Source organism: Acomys minous, assembly GCF_964271855.1.
Source record: "Acomys minous genome assembly, chromosome: 13".
Classification (NCBI taxonomy): domain Eukaryota; kingdom Metazoa; phylum Chordata; class Mammalia; order Rodentia; family Muridae; genus Acomys; species Acomys minous.
Window position 1 is genome coordinate 103,832,770 of NC_140495.1, and position 15,371 is coordinate 103,848,140.

Genomic DNA, 15,371 nt, shown 5'->3' on the forward strand with positions numbered 1-15,371 from the left:
AGCTATCTTACTGAAAAGCACCTCTAACATACTAAAATTTAAAGTATAATTTATGGATATTTATGTGAACATTTATTTGAGCCAAACTATACATTCCAGTAAATATGTAAAATTAAACTGAAAAGACATAATACAGACCACGTTTATGAACATGGAAAAAGGTGGTTTACACTTTAGCTGAGATGATTTCCATCGTTAACGAGTGGAAACAAATGGAGAAAATGGCTAAGATTTGCTAATTCTGAGTGACAGATACTTGAGTGCTTATTATATATTAACCTTTATATTTTTATCATCTCAAAAATAAAACAAACACAGAAGTCAACCCATTGGGAGTATGTGAAGATACTGATTAGCAGTGAGGTATATGAATATGGGTGACTTTAATTTTTTTGTTTGTTCATTTTCTGTTTTTTCTAGACAGGGCTTTTCTGCATCGTCTTGGCTTTCCTGAACTCACTTTGTAGGCCAGGCTGGCCTGAACTCACAAAGATCCATCTGCCTCTACCTCCCCAAGTGCTGGTGACTTTAATTTTTTATTATTATTTTAAAATAGCAATTATTTACAGTGAGTATTACTGTTTTTACAACCCAGGAAAATCCATTTGGAATGCATGGGGCTTAGGCATGAGAGTAGGGAGGTAGATACAAAGTGTCACAAAGCCACAGTGCCTGGCTGGCCTCAATTGCCTGTGCCCACCTGCTTCTGTAAAGTGCCGCAGGCTTCAGTCACACACTCACCAGCCAGCACTCACTGTGAATACAGGCATCACTTAGCACCTTCCTCTTAGAATTAGCATTTTTCATTCATTAAAAATTTCAAACTGAATGCTTAGTTGGGAAGAAAGAACATGCACGTTCACAGGACTCTTATCAAATCCATACCTAAGGCTGAATTTTTAAAAACAAAACAAAGGGAAAAAAGAACATTGATGTGGATGTATTCTAACACTACATTATATTATGTTCTCTTAAAAACCTGTCAGCTGGTGAGATTCTGGCGTCATACCCTCTAGCACTGGCTCGTGGGGAGAGAATATCCGGGCATCTCCGCAGGGCGAGGTACTGATGTACAGGTGGAACTGCACGGTGTCCTTCAGCCGGAACCCGCCACGTTCCGACCGCTGAAATATGGACTTTTTCTGGTCTTCTTTGTTACTGCATGGGAAGAGTTACGAGAGACAACTGAAGGTGGGCGCCATCAGCGCGGGGGTCTACTGTGGCTCAGAACGACACAGAGGCCAGGACTTTCAGAGGGGGAGAGGTGAGTTTTCTGGAAGCAGGATCTTGCTATGTACACCAGGTTGGCCTCGAACCTGGGGTTCTGTTGCCTCAGCTCCCCTACTGCTGGGAATTACAGTTGTGCACCACTACGTCTGGCTTGAAGTGGAATCATTGTTACCCCTGTTTATAGTAATCCACAGTTCAGGTCCACTCAGTGTTGTCAACTATGAGTGACCACTCCTTCTCAGGTATGGCTCAAGGGAGAAAGACAACATGGAAGAAATGGCATTGTCAAGAAAAGGAGTCAGGTGCAAGATCAGTTCTGCCCATGCATGCTGACTGAAATGAAAAGGACTATGTTTAGGAAAGCACAGTTTTTGTTTGTTTGTTTTGTTTTGTTATCTTTTTTTTTTTTAAGCTTTTCAAGACAAAGCTTTTCCCTTTGTAGCTCTGGCTGTCCTGGAAATAGCTCTGTACACCCAGGCTGGCCTTGAACTCCGTGTACTGGGATTAAAGGTGTGCGCCACCACCTCTCAGGTAGGAAGGCATGTTTATATTCACAGTGCATGAGACAAAAACCACCATCTTAAGTTATGGACTTGAAATGTGTGATTCTGCTATGTTTCTGTGTATCTGTCTTACGTAAGTGTGTGTGTGTGTGTGTGTGTGTGTGTGTGTGTGTGTGTGTGTTGAGTTAGTCCACTCTAGTTCATATCTGAGCATCATGGGAGAGTGGGACCTGCTCAGACAGCATCAGGGGAGAGCAAGGCTCGGCCTTAGATTCCTCACACAGTTACACTCCTGAGAACTCAGTGCTTACAGAAACAAGTAAAGGCTATGCAATGCTTTCTGATAGAAAGTATTTTTAAAATAGCTTCCTTCACTTGTTTACTCCTAAACTTACTTTAAATAAAGCTCAAGCTGTGCATAAAGAAACCTGAGCAGGGACCTTCGGGAGATTATCTCTGCATGGCAGTCATTTAGTGCGAGGCCACGGTCACTCATGTATTCACCGTTGATACATTTCGTCCCTGTTGAAACACTTATCACCTTGGCATCTTTGACGTCTGTACCTGAAAGACAGGAGAGTGACTGGCAACTAATGATTCTGCCCTGTTTGACATGTGCTCTTGGCAACTGGGCCATTCAGGGTCAGTTGAACACCTGAGCCTTTTTTCGCATGTCTTTTGTGTCTCCTGATTCCTACCTGAGAAACTTGAACCTAATAGCCTCTCCCTGAGCCTCTGTTATGTGCCACTTCCAGGGTGCTACCTTCCCCACTCTGGAGTCTACAACCTAAACCCCATGTGGCCATTTCCACTGGCATGCGTGGGTGTTTGAACAATCACACAAACACCAACTGGCCTGGAATCCGCTCGTCTCTAAAGTAAACTATTAAGGAGGCTAGGAGGAATGACCTACAGGCTCAAGAACACCAAAAGGAAAATGGAATCAGCTTTCATGGGTTTCATTAGCAACTTTTCACACTTACCTACACCAAGAATGAAACCATACACAATGTGACCTTCCAGAGAGGTCATGATTAAATCCTGCAAAGCAGATCTCTGACCAAGACATGCTACAAAGACCTAAATATGGGAGGGAACGTGTCCCAGCGGTAGAAATAGGTAGAACTTAGCATGTGTGAGGCCCTGGGATACATCTCTAGCACAACAAGAACAAACGAACAAGAAATCCAACAGCATCAACAAAGCATTGTGAGAGCAGACTCACAATGACTGAAATAGAAGCGTGTTCCGTGCTGTGAAGGTTAGTGTTAACTGTCGACTTGACACTCTCTGGGCACATCTCTAAGGGGTTATCTTATACCAGGTTGGCCTTTGGGCATACGTATGAGAGATTTTCTTGATTAGACTAATTGAAATGGGAAGACGCACCCACTGTGGGCAGCACCATTCCCTGAGCTAGGGAATGCTCCTGACTGCATAAAAGGGAGGAGAGGGAAGTGAACAAAACACTCATCTTCTCCATGTCTTGACTGCAGATGCAGTGTGGTCAGGTGCTTCAAGCTTCTGCCAAGTGACTTCCCCACCATGCTGGACTTCTCCAACTATGAGGTGAAATACTGCCACCTAAGCTGCTTTTTATCAGGGCATCTGCTCATGGCAACAAGAAAAGGCACAAGGACACAGACTATGTGGGAGACACTGGGCCAGGGGAGTTAGCAAATCCTTCTCACCACTTGCCCTCATGGTGTCCTTCTGAGGAGCTTTTGTTTATATTTTGAAGAGAAGAACCACAGGTTGCAGGGATTAATAACCTGCCTAGGGCCACTCAACCGCTGAGAGCGTGGAACCTGTGTACCTAGCTCCCTTTCACTGGCTTTACATATATATTTTGGCTACAAGCTAACTCAGAAAAAAACATACAAAAGCCCTTGAGGTGACTGGCATTGTTAGTCTTTTCTGTTTTCCCTAAAGGAATTCCTGAGAGAACAATTTAAAGGGGGAATGTTTTATTTTGACTCACAATTCAAGGTTTTAGTCCACAATGGCAAAATAGAACAGAATAGCTTAACTCCTGGTGGCTAGAAGCAGAGAGAACATCTGCACTCATGGGCCTTCCCCTCTTTCCTTTTCTGCTCCACCTGGGCCTCTTCCTGTAGGACAGTACCATCCACATTGAGCCTTAGTCCCCTCTCCACATACCCTCTCTGGACAAGCCCTTACAAAAATACCTAGTCACTTCTCAAATCACACTGACAATCAAGATTAGCCATCCTAAGTCCACCCCTTGTCAACTTGGCAGCCAAACACATCTTAAAACATCAGCTCATCCTTGGCTTCCAAGAGAATATTAATGAAAAATGCATTTACTTTACTTCTTCTAAGAGTACCATAATCTTGACAGTCCCAACACTGTTCAATCCAAAGTCTACCGAGACTCAAGGCAGGATCTTAGCTGTGAGCCCCTGTGACAGTTAAAGCACATTTTACATATTCCCAACACGGGATAAACCTCTCATTCCAAATGGGAAGGACAGGGGCAATAGGCAATGCAGATGAGCTCTTTGCCACAGTGTAACGCAAACTTCCAGCACATTCTGGGTTCCCACCCGGAACCTTAGCTCTGTCCACATTTTTAGTTGTTCTGGTCCTCCAAGCCCCTCAGCATCACTCATTAAGCTGAGCTTACTTCATTCTAGGCCCACACCTCCAAACTTTTCTAAAATTCCTCCCACAAGCCACTTCCAAAAGCCTTTTCTGAACCACAGTCTGTCAGTCACAGCAACAATCCCACTTGGTATCACAGATGGCACCAAATTTCTGTCACATTTATCACTGGTGTGACAAATTCATGAGAAAACTAAAAGGGGAGGTTTTTTTGTTTTTTGTTTTTTTTTAACTTAGGCTGGGTTTCTGCAGTTGCAGTCCAGTGTGTGTGTGTGTGTGTGTGTGTGTGTGTGTGTGTGGCAGAGCAGGTCATATATGGTAGTGACCAGGAAAGGGATTTGTTTAGGAATATGAGTGTGGGTGGGGGGGGGTGAGGGAGAATGAAGGGAGAGGAAGAGAGACTGCAAGAAAGGCAGAGAACGAGAATGACTATGCTTAGATTAATGGGCTTCCCCATGCCCATTTTTAAACTCTTTCTGAACCTCCCGCCTCATATGGGATGCTGCCAGACACAGAGGCAGGTCTCTCACCCTTGTTACTCTCTGGAAACGCCCTCATAGGCACACCTCTGCAGTGTGCTTTACAAACTTCCCAGATTTTCTGATTTCACAAGCGTTTCCCCAGCTCTCCAGAGAAATCACTCTGATGTGGCAGCACTGACACTGAGAAAGTAGAAAAGGTCTACGTTCAACAGAAGACAGAAACAGCAGTAGACTGCTTCCAGAGCACATTTGGTCATAGTGACGTCATGTGGTAATAGACCATGCTCTCTCCAAAAGAAAGACAGGTTAAAAAGCTGACTATCTTGGGGGCCTAAAGAGATGGCCCAGCAGTTAAGAGCACAGGTTTAGCTCTCGGTACCCACAAGGCAACTATCTGTAAGTCCAGTTCTAAGGCAACACTGATACCTTCTTCTGGCCTCTGAGGACACTGTATGATTGTGGTATACTTACATACAAATAGGCAACACACACACACACACACACACACACACACACACACACACAGAGAGAGAGAGAGAGACAGATACACACTTTTTAAAAAGTTGAACATTTTGGAGGAAAAGAGTTTTTTTTGTGTGTGTGGGTTTTTTGGGGGGGAGCAGTTTGCTGGGGATTGACCTCATAAATCTTGACTGTTAAACATGTGTTCTGCCCACTAAGCTATGTTCTCAGTCTTGAGGAGGAAAAAAGGCTTCTGAGGACAATCCCTATACATGTATATGGCAGGTGCATAAAGACAGAGAGAATAAAAAGCAATTTTCTGCTGGTGTCACAAGGCTGTGGATATTTATGGCTGAACAGAATGCTAGATGCTTACCTGTGGTCATCACTACTCCAGAAAGCACTTTTCTTCGTGCATGAGGGGAGGAAAAGTTGTCTGTCAGGTCACTGAACTTACCCAGGACCAGGCGTGAGACAGCATCTGCCAAAACCTGGGTGAAGAGCGGAGACCAAGTTTAGTGCCGGGAGTCAGGGGAGGTGGGGGTGGCACCTGTGGTGGAACCAAGTGGGGGGAGGTGGGGGTGGCACCTGTGGTGTGTGTGTATACATGTATGTATGTGTGCCCATGCACACATTCATGCACAGGGGAGCAAGGAGAAAAGTCATCAGTAGTTTTATCTAGCCATGGACCCTGCATGTCTGGCAACATGGGCACACTAGTGCAACTGCATCATGACTGTTATGGGGTAACCAAGCACTTTACAATTGAATTGCAGGCCCATTCTACAGAAGGAAAGCCTGGCATTGTAAGCCTGGTCCAAAGCCCAATGCTAGGAAGCTTAAGCCATAGAGAGGGAGCCACTATTGATGCTTTGCTAAACAGACATGCTGGCAAACCTCTGCAGGTATTTATGCTTATCCCTAAAGACCAGCGCTGCCCCTTGTCTAAGAGAAGCACATCTTTTTGTAGCCTTGCATCACTGAGTGTAAAGACTCAGTGGGCATGAGCAACTGTTGACTGCTCTGCCCTGAACAGAACATCCATATCAATCCCTGCAAGTCTAGAAGAGGAATAGAAGACATGGAGATGGAGGATGTATAGAAGGGCTGAGAAACACGGTCTTCTAGACATGACATGGCTGCTGCATCCATTACCCTGTCTTAGGAAGAGCATCAGTGGTTACCTGCACAAGACTTGGACAAACATATTAGTTTCTTTTCTTGTTGCTATGATAAAAATCCCCTAGCAAATGCAGGGTGAGAGAAACGGTGCATTTACCTTACAGGCTACAGCCCATCAATGCAGGGAAGTCAGAGCAGCAGGGGCTTGAGGGAGTTGATCACTTTATATCCACAGTCAAGAGCAGAGAGCAAAGAATTAATGCATGTATGCTAGTGTTCAGTTTGTTTTTTCTGGTTTTTTGTTTGTTTGTTTGTGTTTTTTTTATTATTTATTTATTTGGTTTTTCGAGACAGGGCTTCTCTGTATAGCCTTGGCTGTCCTGGACTTGCTTTATAGACCAGGCTGGCCTCGAAATCACAGCGATCTGCCTGTCTCTGCCTCCCGAGTGCTGGGATAAAAGGCATGCGTCATGCTTTTCTGTTCTTAAACAAACTAGGGCTCCCTGCTGGGGGAAGGGTGCTACCCATGTCAGGTGGGTCTTCTCTCCTCATTAATTAGCATAATTAAGATACTTCCCACGCCAGACATGCCCCAGGTCAACCTAACACAGACCATCATTCATTAAGACTGCCTTCCCAAGCTGGGCAGCATAGGGTGTGCACCCCCGCCCCCCTCTGATCCCAGCACTTGGGAAGGCAGAGGCAGAGGCAGGCAGATCTCTGTGAGTTCATGGCCAGCCTGCCCTACAAAGTCCAGAACAGCCAATGCTATATGTGGAAACCCTGTCTTGGGGGGAAAAAACAAAACAAAACAAAAATTGCCTACCCAGAGATTCTAGATTGTAACCATAGTATTGATGAAGGGAGTGGCCTTGAGGCTCCAGCCCTCCCTAAAGAACTATAGGAAGTTAATGGTTGCTGGAGAGGGGGAGTCATTTTCCTGAGTGCTGTAGCTACTGGTAAATTGCCCTTCCTCTAGTAAATAACCTCTCACTTATGCTCATGCAAGCAACCCTAATTAAACACAGTGGGTCACACATGGAAAGAAAAAGATATGAAGGCAGGAGGAGGCTTGTTGGGAAGGATTTCAGTGGGAATGGGACCGGGGAAGAGAGGATACTGGGAGGGAGGAAATGATTAAAGAAACATATATGAAATTGTGAAAGGATGAATTTTAAAATATAAATTTTAGGAGCTGTTATTTCACATAAGGGTAGGTACAGCTCCTATGATTTTCAGAGCCCTGAGCCCATGAAACCTGAGTCAGGTACCTATGGGATGTATATTGCGAGACACAGGCAACTGAAGAACCCAAGTAGCTCTGACTCTCCAAAAGGCCTCAGGGATCTTACCCTGTGTGGCTGGGGCAGTATACAGCAAAAGTATAAAGGCCTAAATGCAGCTGGGTATAGTGGCCTGTGGCTTTAATCTCCCAGCACCTGGGAGGCAGCGGCAGGCTTGTCTCTGGGAGTTCACATCTAGCCTGGTCTATATAGTGAGTTTCAGGGCAGCCAGAGCTATGCAGGAAGATACTGTTTCTATTAAATAAAATAATAAAATAAAAGAGCCCTATATCCCAACCACTTACCTTCAATGACATGAACAAGTATGAGGACCTGCTTTACAGCTGATGCTTGGCTACTCTACAGTGGCAAGCCTGCTACAGGAGAGTGCCGCAGCTGTGGTATGGCCAACACTATCTGTCTTTATAGCCCCACCTCACACTTGAATATCAGGAAGGCACATAGTTCTCAGGCCAATGATGCTTAGCCTAAGCCCTTTAAGAGATATTTTAGAGAAAAGGCAAAAATGTGCATCCTTCCTGGAATGCAGGTCGTATTCCTTCCTCCCCACCCTGAGCCCTGCCATACAGCCACTGGGACTGACCCTGGAAGTCCACTCTAAGAAGACCTTATTGGCTTCACAAATTTCTGAGCTACCCTGGGGCTTTAAAAGGGGCAGTGCTGATTGTGCCACTGGGAAGAGATGTGAGGACACTGTTCCCAGACTCAAGTGGCTCCAAATTAGAGGTCCAGAAATTGATGCTTGACATCTCAGGACCCAGAGGAAAACAGAATCAAGAGGCAGAGAGGCACCCAGCCTACCTCACCATGACTAGATCCTGACAAATGCCACTTGCCTCCCCAGGTCAGCAGTTCAGTCCTTTCCATACAAAGACACTGAGGCAGCCACTCAAAAAGGCAGGGCTAGCCTTTAATAGCAGCACTCCTAGAGGCAGGCAGGTCCCTGTAAATTTGAGGCCAGCCTGCTCTACATAGAGAGTTCCAGGACCATCAGGGCTCCATAGACTACCCTGTCTCAGAACAAACAAACAAAACAACAACAACAACAACAAAGAAAGCAGGGCTGAGGCCACCTGCCCTCAGTCCCTCTAGCTGCTATCTCTCTATGGGATCTGCAGCATCTGGTAGCAGTGGTCTGGCTACCACCATCAATATTATGGGAAGACAAATCACATCAGATGGTGTGCTGAATTCAGGCCAAAAGATCTTAGTAAATCTAAGCCTGGAAATAAAAGTCACTTGGGATCTAGTTTCATTGATTTGCAAAATAACCAATGGACTAGTTGGTTATTCTTGGAGGGATGTTAACAAGGGACTAATTGGAAAACAGGTACTTGCTTGTCACAGAAAGTCAGTAAAATACCAAGTCCATTCCTGTAGACTGAGCTGTACTTGATTACTTTAGGTAAAGCAGAACAAGGCTTTTATTTTTCATTTTTATTTTTTTAGAACAAGGCTTTTAAAACGAAGATTTGAGTTTAATCCTGACACTCGGGAGCCAGAGGCAGATAGATCTCTCTGAGTTCAAGGTTAGACTGGTCTACAGAGCAAGTTCTAGGCCAGACAGAGCTTTTAAGACATTGCCTTAAAAACAAACAAACAAACAAACCAAAAAAAAAAAAGTAAATTAAAACCAAGAACTGTGGTCACCCCAACTCTAGCTGTATCACAGGCCAAAGAGCAAGGGCCACACCTGAGCCCCAGGAGAATGCAAGCCTTCTTATCCACCACATTTTCTAACTTGTTAATTCATCAAGTCTGGTCAATTGCTTCCACACTAAAGAACATCTTGACAAAAAGAAATTAAGATAGAAGACTAAAAAACAGATCAGTGAAACTGGGGACTCCAACAACCAAGACAAAGCCAATGATCTGGGACTTGGTGAAGACTGAAGGTCCCTTTTTGTTCTTCCTCTTCCTGAGATCTGTCCTGAGCTACCCTAAATTTTCCTTTCTTTAACGTGAGTTTTCTGTAAGGGTCACAAACTGGAGTGGCTATCCACACCGAGATGGAGCAGGGAGAAGTCCACACAGATGTCTCATAAGAAATTTGGCATACAGAGACTCCTAGCAACCAGCAGATTCTCGAGTGTTTATGAAAGGGTTTCTCCTTGCCACACCTGCTGCCCTGCCAGCATATGTTCCCTAGCGCGCTGGGGGTGGGGTAGTGCCCCCTCGACCTGACCTCAACAGGGGCCTTCAGCTGCAGACTAGCCAGCAGCCCTTCTGGGCACAATCTCTCTGTGAAAGACTCAAGGGATGCCCCACTGAAAGGGGACAAAATTCCAGCATTTGGACTCTCTGCCTCATTCCCACTGAAGACTTGCTCTGGGGTGAGAGTCCCTTTAGGGGCATCATTAAATGGAAAGGCAACTGTAGCTGTCCCAGTGAGGGCTCTGAGGTACCCCTTGCTCTACACTGTCATCACCCTAACGAACATCAGCAGACTGAATCAGTGACCAAGTGACCATGGAAACTGAGGGAAAGTGATTCCATAGTCAGACTTACCAGCAACTGCTCCTGCTGGGGACTTAGTAACATAGGAGTCGAAAGCGACAGTAAAGACTGAAGGTTGCTTAAAACGTCATCAAGAGCAATGCCCACTTATTTGCAAGCATACATTTTTCCTCACCTGTGGCAAATGCAACTGAAGACCCTCACTGAGAACAGGCTGGCGAGATGGTGTTTGGTCCAAGTGCAAATTGAAGACAGTAGCCAAGGCAGACTGTGCAGCCCGGGCCTTGGCAAGCTTCTTGTTTCTCCCTGAGCCCTCAAAAAACTGGCCATCTACCACCACGGACATGACAAAGCTCTTGGCATGGCTCTCCCCGCTCTCAGAGAGGAAGTCATACTTCAGCCCTGGGCGCAGCTCATTCAAGATCATCACAGGGTTCTTCCCACTCGGGGGAGGGAATGGTGGTGGGATGGGCAGAGGAGGCTGCGTGAGGCTGGCAGGCACCGGGGAGGCCGACAGGCTAACATCTCCACTTGAGCTGAAGGAGTCATCCCCATTGGAGCCTACGTAGAAGGGTGGCTCGGACTTGTCTGGAGTCTCGAAGCCATTGAAGAGGGTGTCAGGGAAGTCGGCCTGGTCAGAGGTGAAGTCTGTGTTCACAGAGAGGGTCCTTCCCATGGCCAGGTGGGCCTCAGAGGCATTGGGGAACTGGACAAAAGACCTCAGGGCCTTCTCAGCAGCATGGAGTTTTGCCTTTTTCTTTGTAGGGCCAGAGCCCTCAAAGACCTGCCCATTCACCTCCACAGACATGACAAACAGAGGCGCATGCACGGGTCCTGTCTGGGACAGCAGCATGTACTGTAAGCCAGGTTTGATTTCGTTCAGCTGCATCAGGGCGTTCTTGGGCAGAACAGGCCCCGGCGTTTTCCTTCGTTTCTTCAGGCGGTACTTGGAGTGGCCATTGCTACCCTCCTCCAGGGGCCGCTTCCGGCTGGTGCTACCACCACCCCCGTTGGAGAGTGGAATACCTTCGTCAGGCCCGGGCGTGCTGCTGTCCTTGGGGGGCATGTTGTCCAGATTGCGGTTTTCCTTAACATCGGCGCTGCTGGAACCTGTGGTGCCCAGAAAGAGTAACTTACAACGCCTTCGTTGCAGGATCTTGTAAATGCAAAATTTATAGATTCCTTTATCTCTTTGTAGCTGGGTAAGTGATGTGTGTGTGTATTATTTCTTTCCTTAATGCAAATGTGAGGAGCTACACACTGACCAAAGATGCAACTGGGCAGGGCTGGAATGTACTTTGAGATTTTTTTTTTCTTTTTAACTAATACCTATTGCCTTTTCTAGTTAGTTTACCAACTTCCTCTTCATTAAAAGATAAAAAGATTTAAACTATTTTTTATGCTAACGGCATCCTAAATCTTCCTAGCTTATCGAGATGTTAAATGTTAAGTTAATCCCCCATAAGACTCACACCAAGTCTGACGAAGTGGCCTCTGGATCTGCCAGCACACAGGCACTTATTTATCTCAGCACGGCTTCCTGTGCAAGGTCACTGACTTTAGCTGACACACGTTTTAAACTGCAGCACTTCTCAGGAGAGGAGGTGCCATCTAGAAACATGTTTTTACAGCTCACTCGACTTTGAAGTTCCAAACATCTAATCAACATGTGATTACTAGCTTTAGTTTACAAATTGAGCATAGAAAACTGCTTATGTAATAAGGTAAAGTATTATGATGTTATAGAATTTATTTTTGAAGAATGATGTATCCAGTGAAGATTTTTCATTACATTTAAGCCTATTTGCTTCAGAATCCTTAATAAATCTTATGCTAGAAAAAAATATAAGAACAAGACACAGAAGTGGAGCAGCAGAAAGCTTTGCTCCCTAACTTCTTCGTAGCGTGCCGGCAAACCTGCCTTTCTAAAAACAGCTGGGGAGTTTCCAGAATAACGTGTTGACCAAATCTTTTAAATGTTCTGTGCATAGCAAAATAAAAGATACTTTTGGCCTTTCAATGGGAAATAAATGTCAGGCCTAGTGTGTGTATCTGTTGTTCTACCACTCAGAGGGGGGTTGAGAGGTAGAGGACGAACCAGGCTACACACAACGATGACCATGTTTCAACCTCCCACCAAGCAAAAAGACTATTCTTTCAAAGTGGAACATGTTTGATCCTCCCTAGTTTATCAAGCTTTTTTTTTTTTTTTAAATCTTCTTTATCATTCAGTTTTGCAGTCCTGTGCACTGGGCCTGTGCACTGTTTAGATCTCCAACCACTAGCTCCTAAAACCCAAACTAAATCTTAACTGATGTAAGTATTCCTAAACATGGTGGCTCTGGGGGACTATTTCTACTAGGCAACACACCAACAGGCTTTCTTTATGTCTAACAAATTGAAAATGTTCCTCGGTGAGCCCGTGGGCAGGGTTAGTGGCTGGACATCTTGGTCTTTGCTGCCAGTCTCTGGAGTTAAGGATCACTGATGCCTTACTTACTCAGGCCCAGTAAGGGCCATCCTTACTCAGCGGAGACAGCAAAGACTACCAAGATAAACTCAGTCCACGGAAAATCTCATGTGTGGGGTGGGGGAGGGGTCTCTCAACAGACACGCCTCTTCCCAGAACTCTCCTGACACACACACCACTTCTCCCAGCTGACAAAGCTAACGGAATGGGCACTAAATTTTCATTTATAACATCCTCCAGCAAAAGACCGGTAGGTTACTCCTTTCGGTGCTCAGGGAACAAGGGATGAAAAGGCAGAGCAGAGACGGGTAGAGAGGTTAATAAAGGGGAGAACATCGCAGACTACATTCTGCTCACAGTTCAAGTTCTCAGTCAACAGACTCGTCAGCGTAGAAATGCACATCGCCAACAAGGCACTCCGACACACATTTAGCCAAACATTAGTGATGCCCAACAGCAAGGTTATGAGAGAAATATACCTTCTGTGAAAGCTGAAGTCATTCTCAACGCTTACCTCAGAAGCAGAGGCACCGATAACATATTACCAAAAAAGAATAAAAAATTCTCTGAGCAAACAAAAATAAAACACTCCAATTAGAGACAGAGTCCACTCTCTGCGGAAGCAGACAGTCTCTCTGTATACCACCACACTGCTGCGTTTAGAATGTGAAGTGAAGCCAGGCATGGTGGCGCACACCTTTAATCCCAGCACCCGGGAGGCAGAGCCAGGTGGATTGCTGTGAGCTTGAGGCCAGCCTGGTCTACAAAGCAGGGGGAAAAAAAAGAGCCCAGGACAGCCAAGGCTAACACAGAGAGACCCTGTCTCAAGCAAAACAAAATAAAACAAAACAAAATAAAACAAATCAAAAAAAGAATGTGAAGTGAATCACGGTAGAATGTTAACTGCTTTCAAAACCACAAGAGAGACATGCCTGACATTTCAAAATGCACTGGACCCAAAAGTTTATTTTTACAGGAATATTATTTGGGAGGACCTTTCCTTAGTTAAATTACCCAAGGCTCAATGGTTATGGCCACAGCTGGAGACACAACTCACGGTCCCCAGCCAAAATGTAGTTCTGGGGACACTGTCACACATTCCCCAGGGGCGTTACCAGGATGGCATAGCCCTGGCAATACTGTCTGAAATGCAGAGTTTAAAACTTGGCAAAGCTGAGAGTGGTCCTGCCAGCAAAACTCAACAGCTTAAAACATCTCAAGAGCAGAACTGAGGAGATGCAACCAGCGAGCTGTCAGCAGTGCCCACATCAGCAGAGGCAAAAGCGTGCCAGCTACTTACTCAAAATGGCACTGGGCAGCTGCCTCATGCCAGCCAGTGGCCATTCTCAGGGTAGAGGATGTCTGCTGCATAGCCCACCCCGGAACCAGCACAGCGGCAGGGTAAGCACAGACTCACCCCACACAGTGCTGTTAGGCTCTGGGTGTCCAAGTATTGCAGAGGGACAGGCTCTGCCACTGGGCTGAGTCCCAGAGAGCGTGCTGAGCCTGGCTCCCACCGCCATACCACCCCTGGGGAAAATGCCGTTCTGCTGTGCAGCTTCCTTCAGACAGGCAGAGCACTTTAGCTGGGAAAGCAGTGCCTGCCTTCTTCCAGGCACCTGCCCACTTAGACTTGCTCCTCTCTGGGACTGGGGGCGGGGGGGGGGGGGGAGGGCAGAAGTGGACGGTGACTCACAGAGAACAACACCAAGGGAGGAAATGTCGCTGTGCCCGAGGCCCCACACCCGCAGCCCTGTGGAACACGGTGTGGCGAGCAAAAAGAGCCCCAGTGAGGATTTGGTTCACAATAGCACCAGTCGAGTTCCAGTCTTCAGGGACTACGATCATGCGGACTCCCTTCCCTCCAGTGCAGGAGCAGCAACTCTGTCTGAAGGGAGCTTTATGAACTGCTATCCCAGTGACCAGGTATCCGAGTCAATCAAAAAGGTTTTCTTGAGTTTATACTGGTGAAAGTTCAGAGCTTTATTATAAGAACCACAGCTTCACATGAAGCCGCACAGCATTATGAGACAGGCACCTAGAGGCATATTTCTGGAATAAATAGGATGGTCCCAAGAGGATAATGAGGAATGAAAATAGATAGCTGGCTGTAAGGAAAATGTCCAGAGTAAATATTGATGCCCATTATATAAGAACCCACCACTGCCAGCAGCCCACATCTTAGAGAACATCGAACAGCTCTTATTAATCAAATTTACAAAAACATTAAAATTTTAATTGGACATGAAGTAGTTGGCACTATGTGATAGGCCTAGATCTTACTCATATTCTCTTCATCTTCTATATCCATGGTAAAATGCTTTTGAGGGTTTCTTGACTGGCGGAGACCACTTTTGTCTGAAAGACAGCAAGAAACAGTATTTAGTGTGTGATCCTAGCAAAACGAGGTGTAGCGCTTTGTATACTATCACCACATCACTACAATTAAAAAAACAAACAAGAACTGTAAGAAGTCTGTTATTTGCAAAGGGATATCCTCAGTCTCTTTCATCTCCTCCCAGCATGCTCTGGGACTTCTGGGACCCCAAAGGACCCCTGATGTAGCTGGCTTATGTGGAGGGGCACTGGAAATAAGAAAGGGGTCACCACAAAGCAGGCCTACAGCAGGGTCTGGGAACCTCGTGCTCAACTACTTCAGGAAGTAAAGGGCCACTAAGGGCTCTGGACCAGGGACAAGGTGGTAATTCTACCCCAT

At 45.9% G+C, this 15,371-nt stretch overlaps 1 protein-coding gene across 6 annotated transcripts in view; it reads right to left on the reverse strand.

The window, feature by feature from the left end:
* Positions 1-15,371, reverse strand: part of ADARB1 (adenosine deaminase RNA specific B1) — a 127,873-nt gene that overhangs the window by 26,478 nt on the left and 86,024 nt on the right. For 5 of the 6 annotated variants that reach the window (XM_084754302.1, XM_084754300.1, XM_084754301.1 and 2 more), the window contains 5 exons: positions 14,939-15,013; positions 10,361-11,295; positions 5,679-5,793; positions 2,129-2,297; positions 980-1,158 (listed from right to left, as the gene is read on the reverse strand). In XM_084754302.1, the coding sequence (XP_084610428.1) occupies positions 980-1,158; positions 2,129-2,297; positions 5,679-5,793; positions 10,361-11,295; positions 14,939-14,966 (1,426 nt within the window). In that variant the 5' untranslated portion in view covers positions 14,967-15,013. The remainder of the gene's footprint in view (positions 1-979; positions 1,159-2,128; positions 2,298-5,678; positions 5,794-10,360; positions 11,296-14,938; positions 15,014-15,371) is intronic. The other variant, XM_084754298.1, reaches the window with a different exon arrangement.